Genomic DNA, 11,308 nt, shown 5'->3' on the forward strand with positions numbered 1-11,308 from the left:
TCGTAGATCGAGCGGATAGACGGCCCGGTGGATCTGTCTGATCTGATCGGTAGGATGAACCTCAGCTGGGACGTCTGGAACGTTCTGATCGGTCTGGTCCATGGACTGGGGCACATCAGGATAGGATCCGATAGGATCCGATCGGATTTGGGATTTTCGGATAAATGAATTCTATACCCAATGGGTACTTAGTAGATTTTGGTTCAGGTTTCAGATCAGGTACTACCGGTTTCGGGTCGGTTCCGGGTACCCGTTTCTTATGTGAATTATATAAATATTTGCAAAATAAAATAATTATATACCAGTTATTTATTTATTTATTTTATTTTTTAAGGAAAAGTAAATAGAAATCGTATACATATTAGTAATATGTATTAAATACAATGAAGTTGAACTAGTCTAGTGGTATTACAGTTGTCGCTTTGCCTATCCAACCCGGGTTCGACTCTCGGAAGATACAAATCTATGTTTTTTAAGCATAGAATTCGGATTAAACAGGTATCCGTTCGGTTTCGGGTAAAAACCGGAACCGAACCGATACCCATGAATAATTAACACTAATACCATCAGATAAATTACCTAAGACCGAAACCGAACCGAACGAGTCCATTTCGGGTCGGTTCTAGTTTGGAATTCGGTTATGGATAAAAATTCCAGGCCTATTACCAACCGCAAAAGCTTCGTTTGCGGGTGGTAGCGGAGAAACCAGTCAGACCTAAACCGAACTATACCAATTTTAACATAAATGTCTATTAGACGTAGATAGCTCCAAAACTTGATGTCTTGTCTGGATCTGGATTAGTTCATTTGATTCAAGATTTCACGTGATTTTCCATCTTTGATTTTTCTCTCTGCTTTCCACAGTGGGACCAGAAAATTTTTTATATTCAAAAACATGTTTCGTTACAAGACAAATGTTTCGTTGAATTGTCTTTCTTTTCCTAGCCTGAGGACAGAAAATTCCACAATCAGTACAGTAAAACGATGAACCTAAATTCAAATATATTTATTTATTTATAAATTGTACAGTACAAAGACATTAATGCGACATTTCAAAACGATAAATGTCAATCGCCATTATAAATCACCACAAAAAAAAACCATAATTAAAACAGTCACAAAAGAAGAAAGAAGAAAAAAGAATAATAGAGGATGAAGAAGCAATATGTGCTTGTTCACGGTGGTTGCCACGGAGCATGGTGCTGGTACAAAGTAAAACCGATGCTAGAACATTCCGGTCACCATGTGTCGGTTGTTGATCTAATGGCGTCTGGTGTGAACATGACCAAAGTAGAAGAGATTCAGACTCTGGAGGATTACGCTAAGCCGTTGCTGGAGGTTCTTGAGTCGTTTGGCTCAGAGGATAAAGTAATCCTCGTCGCGCATAGCATGGGAGGAATATCTGCTGCTTTTGCAGCCGACATGTTTCCTCGTACGATCTCTGTTGCTGTCTTCGTTACATCTTTTATGCCTGACACGACCAATCCACCTTCATACGTTTTTGAAAAGGTACACAACACTATTAATTAATAATAATAAAAAACACTTCTCTCTCTCTCTTCCTGAAAGTATGATTTTCTAAATTTATTTTTTGTTCCAAAATAATAAATTTTCTAAAATTTTAAGGTATTTTTAATAGTTAATGTTGAAAAGTTGTATATTTTTAAGAAACATTAATTAAAAATGAATTGATTGAATACTATTGGTTCATATTTATTGAAAAATGAATGATAAAATAAATAATAAATTCAATTGTAAGAAATTAATTATTTCCTTAATATACGTGAATACTCTACAAAATCCTTCTTTCGAGAATAAATGGAGTATTAATCAACACTACTCTCTGTATTTTAATGAATGTCACTTTAAAAAAAATCTTGTTACATCGTTTTATATTTCCAATGCAAAATGCATTGATCTAATAAATAAATTTATTTACTCAAATTTTTTTGGTCAACTAGATGTAATCAACAAAAACATAAATACATTTCAATTATTTTTTTAATATTTGTGAAAAGTGTTTAATTGGCACCTATAATGAAACCGAGGGAATATTAATCAAGCCTAAAGTGTATGATGCATTATTAGATGATAAATGATTATTATTTTATCTTTATAAATATTTTAATTTTCTTAGTTAGGATAAGGGTTCTCTAATTTTATGGTTTTGACGTTTAGGTTTTCAAAATTATGTAGATTTTCAGAATTTTTAAAAAGAAGTTTTTTTGTGGAGATTTTGAAAAATACCCTATTTATCTTTCAAATTTTGGAAAATATATTATATTTTATTATTTTTGAAAACTACATCTTATCTGTTGTGAAAAGACCATTATATCGTAAATAAAAATTTAAGAATATATATAATATTCTATTGTTATGATAAACAAATGATAGAAATATATCTCGCGTATGCTGAATAAAAATCCTACTAAAAACATTGAAATATCCATAAAACAAATCAAATTTAGGATTCGCAAGCATTGGAGTTTTGATTTCATCTTGGCCAATAAATTTATGTATAAAACTCAAATATAATGAAGAACAATCATTTAACAAATTACAATACTTGAATCATACTATCATTGAGGATCTAAAATAATATATCTGAAACAATAATGACTTGATTCAGTAGAGCGTAATCTCACACGACTATTTGTATGACTACTGGTTGGGCTCAATATTTCATTTGCTTTGGTTGCTTGATGATACACGTGACTTGGTTCTTTAAAAAAAACATTTTTATGTATTCGGGTGGATCATAGAAAACTTTATGGCATAATATTTGTATGGTCTTAGAATACATGATCTCAAAAATGAAATAAATTAAATTTGTTTGATTTCATGCTGCTATTTTTTGTGTCTTTGTTTCGTTTTTTCTTATATGTGCAGCCTGGTTAATTGAAAAATGGAAGATAGAGTTAGCATAAGCAAATATTCAACAACAAAATTTAAAATGCCTCCACCATTACAAAAAGAAGAAAACAAATTGTTAATGTACCAAAGTATTAACGAATAAAGTTAAAATAAGATCTTTTGAATGATAGCATGAATGAGGAGGCCTAATCGGACATGATCAGGTACTATTTAATTTAAATAGTAAAGTAACTATCTATAGATATAAGTAGTAGGGATAGTTTAGTATATTAGTCTAAGATAAAGTGTAATTTTCAAAAATCAAAAGTATAAGTGTAGTTTTCAAATTTTATTCTCAGTTCATGCTATTTTTCCAAATTTTCCCTTTTTTTTACCTTTTTTTAATTTTGATATGTGATTGTAACTGCAGCTTATAGGAAGCCACTCAGATTCAGAAGAAATGGATTTGAAGCTTGAGAATTACGGAACTAATGATCATCCTCTAATGACTGTTTTTATTGGACCCAAGTACTTAAAAAACATGTATCTACTCTCTCCTATCGAAGTAAGACTCAAGAGCTGCTCTGCTTTTTACAAAATACACAATTGAGAATTACAGTATAACATTTTTTGGTTGATTATTAGGATTTTGAACTGGCCAAAATGCTGGTGAGAGTTGCACCAGCTCTGACCAGTAATCTGACGGGAACAAAATGCTTAACCGAAGAAGGATATGGCTCGGTAACTCGTGTGTATATCGTGTGTGGTCAGGACAAGGGTATAAGCGAAGAGTACCAGCGATGGATGATTGAGAATTTTCCGGTTAAAGAATTTATGGAGATCGAAGATGCAGATCATATGCCAATGTTCTCCAAGCCACAAGAACTCTGTGATCGCTTACTAAAGATTGCTGACAAATATGCATAAACAAACCCGATTGAGAATGATATCACTATTGTCATAATATTTGTAAAAATAATCTTCAACTTGCACCACCATGCATGATCGGATACATGTTTCATGAGATGGATGATTATATCAATAAGATTCATGATAGTGGGGTTTAGTAGGGAACCTTCATATATATTTAGTTATAGTTTAGTCAACTAACTTTTTAAAACACGTTTTTCTTCTTCTTATTTTTGGAAGAAACTTTTTTATTATAATAATAATAATATTTAGTCATTATATAAAGAATAAATTTAATTACTCATTAAAAGTACTAATAACTTTAACAATATCGCAAATAATAATATAGGTTATAATTTTTTAACTTTATTTATTAAAATATTATTATTTTAAAGTGATTGGAATTGATAAGTTCAAAATAATACATTTATTAATAAAAATTAATTTAGTTTTAATATGTGCAAAAATACATAACATAAATCTTTAAAAAACAGATAAAATACAAAAGTATATTATACGTATAGATAGCTCCAGAGCTTGACGACTTGGCTGGATGAATAGTTCACTGGATTCAAGATTTCCCAATATTTTTCATCTTTGATTTTTCTTTCAGTTTTTCACTTTGTCACCAGAAAAGACTTTTCTTTTAAACCATCTTACACTACAAGACAGTGTTTTATTGAATTTTCTATTTTTCCTTCATGATGACAGAAATTCCACAAATGTTACTAGAACGATGAATCCATATCCAAAAAGAAAAATATATAGACAACGATAGACAATGAGTGTGACATTTCACCAACTGAGGGCATTTTATATAGCATAGGTATAGTATAGAACCCACATTTCTATCGGGCCTACAATATTTAAAAAATCATTTTTAAAATAGCTATTTAGCATATTTAAATAAAAATGAAGTAACAAAATATATATAACTACAAAATTACATACAAATAAGCTGATTAATTATATAATATGTAGATATATGTTTTAGTTAGTTATTTGTATTTAATATACAATTATTAAGTAAATAAATTTTACATAATCATTTAATATATTTTAGTAATATTAAAAAAAATATTTTGATTTTGTACGGGAGCACAGAAATATCATGAGCTGCTCTCCATTTCACAATGATAAATGTTACTAGCCATTATAAATCATCACATCACCAGACACTAGCCACACAAAACAAATCATGATAAAAACACAGTAACAAAAGAAGAAGAAAAGAATAATAGAGGATGAAGAAGCAATTTGTGCTTGTTCACGGTGGCTGCCACGGAGCGTGGTGCTGGTACAAAGTGAAACCGATGCTTGAACATTCCGGTCACCATGTGACGGTTGTTGATCTAGCGGCGTCTGGTGTGAACATGACCAAAGTAGAAGAGATTCAAACTTTGGAGGATTACGCTAAGCCGTTGCTCGAGGCTCTTGAGTCGTTTGGCTCTGATGATAAAGTTATCCTCGTCGCGCATAGCATGGGAGGAATATCTGCTGCTTTTGCAGCCGACATGTTTCCTAGTAAGATCTCTGTTGCTGTCTTCGTAACCTCTTTTATGCCTGACACGACCAGTCCACCTTCATCCGTTTTAGAAAAGGTACGCACACTATTAATGAAAAAAACACTATATTCTCTCCGTTACATATTAAGTGTCCTTGTAGAAAAATATTTTCGTTACAAAATAAGTCGTTTTCGATTTTTTGACTTTCGATGCAAAATTTATTAATTTTATTTAACAATTCTTTTTCTATTGGTTGAAATATGGTTAGGTGTATAGTTAATTATGTTTTTATATAGTATACTAAATCAATTATTTTTTTAATTTGTGCGCATAAACCTAAAGCGACATTTAAATTGAAACAGTTGATAAATTTTTATTATTTTCGTTTTATAAATATTTTTATATTCTTAGTTAGGGTAAGGGTTTTCTAATTTTATGGTTTTGACGTTTAGGTTTTTAGAAATTATGTAGATTTTCAGAATTGTTCAAAAAAAATGTAGATTTCCAGAATTTTTAAAAAGAAGCTTTTTACTTTTTTTTTTTATAATTCTGATATGTGATAGGAACTGCAGCTTATAGAAAGCCTTTCAGATTCAGAAGAAATGGAGTTGAAGCTTGAGACTTACGGAACTAATGATCATCCTCTAATGACTGTTTTTATTGAACCTAAGTACTTAAAGAACATGTATCTACTCTCTCCTATCGAAGTAAGACTCAAGAACTGCTCTGCTTTTTTACAAAATACACAATTGAGAACTTTTTAAACAAGATTTTTATTTTCTCGATTATTAGGATTTTGAATTGGCCAAAATGTTGGTGAGAGTTACACCGGCTATGACCAGTAATCTGACGGGAACAAAAAGCTTAACAGAAGAAGGATATGGCTCGGTTACTCGTGTGTATATCGTGTGCGGTGAGGACAAGGGTATAAGCGAAGAGTACCAGCGATGGATGATCGAGAATTTTCCGGTTAAAGAAGTTATGGAGATTGAAGGTGCAGATCATATGCCAATGTTCTCCAAGCCACAAGAACTGTGTGATCGCTTACTAAAGATTGCTGATAAATATGCATAAACAAACCCGAGAATGATCTCACTATTGTCATAATATTTGTAAAAATAATCTTCAACTTGCACCACGAATGATAGGATACATGTTGCATGAGAAGGATGATTATATCAATAAGATTTATGAGATGAAAAAATTCACCGCTTATGATTAAAGAGCAGGACACACACGCAATGAATTCTTGAGTAGCATAAAAAACAACAAAAACAAGTAATTTCTAAATGTCTAAGGAAGGATTGATTACTTTAGCTAGTTTTGCTAATATGATCAAAGGAAGTAATCATCAAGTGAAGAGCAGTTATCTTCCGCCACAAGCTTCATAAGAAGTCGTTCTTATAGTCTTCGACGACACATTCCAGAAAAAAGACCGCGAGCTACACATATGGTGGTGATAAGACAAACGATCTTAGCTTTGTTCTCTCTTGGCATTCTACTCCACGCTGTATCTTCAGGCTTTGCCTGGAACAAATTCTAAACCCTAAACCTATTAGACGATGAGCAAATGCAATTTTGATGTTTACTGTTTCAGCTTAGTCCACATACCTTGCTCCTGGGTCCACCGTAGGAGTGGGAACCGGAAGAGTGGTGTTTGTTATCCGACATCTTAGATATCTGATTATTACCTTTTTCTTCGCCGGTGCTTTCTAGGATTTTTTTCTCCGACACACACTAGGGTTTTAACGGCTCTGAGAGGACTTCGATTCTCTTTTTTTTATTCACTACGATGGGTTTCATTTGGGTTCTTGTTACGGCCATTTTAGTAAGCCCATTTACTAATCTTAAATCTAAATTGTTTTGATCACCCGTTATACCTAAAGCTGGAATAGCTCAGTTGGTTAGAACGTGTGGCTGTTAACCACAAGGTCGGAGGTGCGACCCCTCCTTCTAGCGTTTTTGGTTTTTCATTTGATAGTATACACAACACTGTTGGGCTATGAATCAAAGAGAGAATTCGTGTTTGTTACATGGAGAACACACTCCCATGTGTTAAATTTTTTCCTCCTTGAATAGTTTCAGTGTCTCCTAAACAAAAAAAGTATGTTTTTGGCTTTTAAAATACAAAAGAAACAAACGCAAAGTAGAACAGACTATACACTTTCAGTGTCTTTTCTTAAATCTTAAATATACTCTCGTATGTTACTCTATGTTTGTTTTTTTATGGATTTAAGACGTTAATATACTGGACAATATATATTGTGTTATCTTACTATAAATTAAAGTGAAATTGCGAAAAGATATATTGATATAGAAATAAAGAAAGTTGCAATTATCTTAACTTATTTATAAAGCTAACAAAGCTTGAAGCAAACGTGGTAAGTAGTGAGATATAAACTCCTAAACAAGTTAGTTTTTCTTCTGAGTGTGTTAAAGAAGTTCATTTTATTAGTAATTTAGATGAAACATCAGAATCACAACCTGAAATCAACTCCGGATTATCTGACAGGTGTCTCTAGAACAAGTCTAGATGGGGAGGGAGATGTGTCCTAACAAATCCAAAAGTATCAAACTTTACTATTAAAAATCAAATAATTGAGTTTTGAGTCTTTTGATTTTGATCTCGTTAGCTATTTCGTATTTGAAAGTCCACGAAAACAACATTTCATTCTTACTTAATATTATCTAAATATTTTCTCGTAAATTAAGCTCATGACAGCTCAAGCTCGACATTGATATTGCCTGTACATTACAACAAAGAAAACAATTCAAAAGAAAAATATATAAATTACAATCATGATTAGCACGAAATGTGCGAAGAAAAAGTCTCAGCAAACAAATATATCTTATAGATTATCCTACGCGTCAAATTATGATTTATTTATTTATGTATTTATATCCTTACGAGAAACATATCGCATAGAGCATTAACGGTGAAATTTCCGATTTATAATTCTTCTAGCTCAAAAGAGAACGATCAACTATCATGGCAAACGACTCGTCCTGTAAGAGAAACAAACCGCCGTCGTGTGTATAGAGCGTAAAGCTTAATGTTATTAGATGAGAATGTTACAATATATATACAAGAGAACTAGGGATTATAAGGATAAGTATTTACTAATATATCCTTTCTATATATACATTCTACACGCCCCCTCAAGATGGAGGTAGTTGACGAACTCCAATCTTGCCAGAAAGTTCATGAAACCGTGTTCTGGATAAAGGTTTGGTGAGTGCATCTGCGAGCTGATCGTGAGTGGAGACATGAGAAACTCGCAGAGCTCCGGAACTGACATTATCTCGTATGAAGTGGTAATCCAAGGCTAAATGCTTCATGCGGGAATGGAAAACGGGATTTGCACAAAGATAAGTAGCGCCCACGTTGTCACAATAGACAACGGGTGTGTGAGGCAGAGTAACGCCAAGTTCAGTGAGCAAGGAGCAGACCCAGCGTAGTTCAGCTGCAGTGTTGGCGACTGCTCTATACTCTGCCTCGGTTGAAGAACGGGCCACGCCCTTCTGCTTCTTGGAGGACCACGCAATAGGTGATGTCCCGAGATATAGGATGTGCGCGTTCGTGGACACAAAGTCGTCGACATCGCCGGCCCAGTCAGCATCAGAGTAAGCATGTAGCGAGAGCGGAGAGTCCTTACGAAGAAGAATGCCATGAGAAGTTGTACCAGCTAGATACCTGAGAATACGCTTAGCTGCTTGCCAGTGTATATCCGTTGGACGATGCATAAACTGGGACAATCTGTTAACCGCATATGCAATGTCTGGGCGCGTAAACGCCAAGTACTGGAGGCTTCCAATCACAGTACGGTATTCCGCAGGTTCAGTAAGAGCACAGCCTGATGTGAGAGACAGCTTTGGTGTCGTAGCCATTGGCGTGGAGACTATGTTGGCATCTGACATCTTCGTACGCTGGAGGAGGTCTGTGATATACTTACGCTGCATGAGATGAAGTCCCTGAGATGTTCTTGTAACTTCAATACCCAGAAAATATCTCAAGTCTTCTGGTTCTTTTAAGGAGAACCGAGTGGAGAGCGAAGCAATCAATCCTGCAACGAGAACTGAGCTGCTGCCAGTTATTATTATGTCGTCGACATACACAAGGCAGTAGACCTGATGGCCATCCTTATTGTATACAAACGCAGACGTGTCTGCCATCGAGTTCTTGAATCCGATGGAGATGAGATATGTCTTTAACTCTTGATACCAAGCACGTGGTGCTTGTTTGAGACCATAAAGGGCTTTCCTCAGGCGACATACATGATGTGGACGATCTTTATCTAGAAAACCAGGAGGTTGAGTAACATAGACCTCATCTTGTAAAGTACCTTGAAGGAAAGCATTGTTGACATCGAGCTGCTTTATTGGCCAGTTCCGGGAGATAGCTAGCTGAAGAACAAGCCGAATTGTAATCGATTTGACAACCGGACTAAAGGTTTCGGCGTAGTCAATTCCGTGTTGTTGGTTGAAGCCACGAGCTACCCAGCGGGATTTGTGCCTGGCCAGTGTACCATCGGGATTGTATTTCACAGTATGAATCCACTTCGTTGGAATGACATGTTGATGCGGTCGCGGTGGGACAAGATCAAATGTTCTGTTCCGAATCTGAGCATCCATTTCAGAGACCATAGAGTTCCTCCACTTCTCATCTCTCAAGGCTTGGGTTACAGTGGTTGGGATGATGGGTGTGAGGTTTGTTTTGACAGTGAGGAGACTGTGTTTAGGGTTGGGCTTTGTAATCTGGTTCTTTGAACGGGTTCTCATGGAATGAGTGTTTTGTGGTAGCGGGTTGGGAGTTGGATTTTGGCTTTGGGACGTGTTTGAGGTGAGGTTTGTGTCTGGGTTGTCTGTCTGGTTCAAAGTACCTGTTGCATGAACAATAGGTGGAGGAAGAGTTTGTGTACATACCTGTGCATTACTCTGGAGCTCCGTTGAATCAATGCCTGGGTCCACCCGTGTGTCATCTGATGATAACACAGCATCGTTCATCTGTGAGGATGAAGACGATGGAGGGTCGGTATTTAACCGGTGGTGAGAATCGGAGCTCGGGGTTGGCATAGCTGTAGACGTAGCTGAGACGAGTGGCACTGGAGGTGGGGTTTGGTGGAGTGGTACAGAGGTGGTAAAAGGGTAAGAGTTTGATGTGTCTGGTTCATCAGTAACGGGAGTGGATGGTGGTTTGGCGGAGAAAGGAAACTTTTCTTCAATAAATTGAACATGCCTTGATGTATAGACACGTCCGGTAGTGCGATCGAGACATAAATATGCACTCTGCGTGAGAGAGTAACCGAGAAACACACACTCCTTGGATCGCAGTTCCAACTTGTTGCTCGCATACGGTCGTAACCATGGATAGCAAGCACAGCCAAACACTCGGAGCTTAAGGTAGTTAGGTGACTGTTGAAAGAGCACTGCGTAGGGTGATGTGTTGCTTAAGACCGAGCTGGGTAAGCGATTGATGAGATACACCGCAGCTGAAAAGGCATAGCTCCAGTACGACGGCGGCAGGGACGCTTGATGAAGCAGAGTAAGTCCCGTCTCGACTATATGTCGATGTTTACGTTCTGCGATGCCGTTATGTTCAGGAGTATGTGGCGGTGAGGTCAGATGCGAGATCCCGTGATCGAGAAGAAAGGCTTTCAGCGCTATAAATTCGCCACCATTGTCCGAGTATAATGTTCTGATCTTGGACTGAAAACGATTCTCGACCACTGCTTTGAATGCCACAAACGTTTCTCGCACTTGGGACTTAAACTTGAGTGGATACAACCATGTATATCGGGTGAAGTGATCCACAAAAATGAGGTAATATTTGAAGTTATCAATAGAGACAATGGGGGATGACCACACATCAGTGTAAACATATTCAAGAGGTTGAGTTGAGACAATAGTGTTTGAGTGAAAAGGCAATTTATGGCTTTTATTGATAAGACAATGAGAACACGGAATCTGTTTTTGAGAAGACAATGAAACTGGTAAAGAAAACTGAGAAACAAGAGTTTTTAAAGTGGGTAGGGTTGGGTGGC

The 11,308-nt window shown here is 35.8% G+C and overlaps 2 protein-coding genes and 1 non-coding gene across 4 annotated transcripts; all 3 read left to right on the forward strand.

Annotated features, from left to right (window-relative positions):
* The first annotated feature begins 991 nt into the window (after positions 1-991).
* Positions 992-3,927, forward strand: LOC106445514 (methylesterase 9). The gene is made up of 3 exons (XM_013887082.3): positions 992-1,509; positions 3,284-3,418; positions 3,499-3,927. The coding sequence occupies exons 1-3, from the start codon at positions 1,153-1,155 to the stop codon at positions 3,778-3,780; spliced, it is 774 nt and encodes a 257-aa protein (XP_013742536.1). The 5' UTR covers positions 992-1,152; the 3' UTR covers positions 3,781-3,927.
* A 991-nt stretch (positions 3,928-4,918) lies between these two features.
* Positions 4,919-6,480, forward strand: LOC106449306 (methylesterase 9-like). Of its 2 annotated transcripts, none has more exons than XM_013891081.3 (3): positions 4,919-5,363; positions 5,831-5,974; positions 6,060-6,480. In XM_013891081.3, exons 1-3 carry the CDS (start codon positions 5,007-5,009, stop codon positions 6,339-6,341), a joined length of 783 nt encoding a protein of 260 aa, XP_013746535.1. In that variant the 5' UTR covers positions 4,919-5,006; the 3' UTR covers positions 6,342-6,480. The 2 variants fall into 2 exon arrangements, with proteins under 2 accessions (XP_013746535.1, XP_013746536.1); XM_013891082.3 differs by having other exon boundaries at positions 4,922-5,363; positions 5,840-5,974.
* A 672-nt stretch (positions 6,481-7,152) lies between these two features.
* On the forward strand, positions 7,153-7,226 carry TRNAN-GUU. The gene has a single exon. It is a non-coding gene; the product is annotated as a tRNA-Asn (tRNA).
* The last annotated feature ends 4,082 nt before the right edge of the window (positions 7,227-11,308 follow it).

The sequence above is a fragment of the Brassica napus genome, chromosome A3 (assembly GCF_020379485.1).
Source record: "Brassica napus cultivar Da-Ae chromosome A3, Da-Ae, whole genome shotgun sequence".
In the NCBI taxonomy this organism is placed as follows: Eukaryota; Viridiplantae; Streptophyta; class Magnoliopsida; order Brassicales; family Brassicaceae; genus Brassica; species Brassica napus.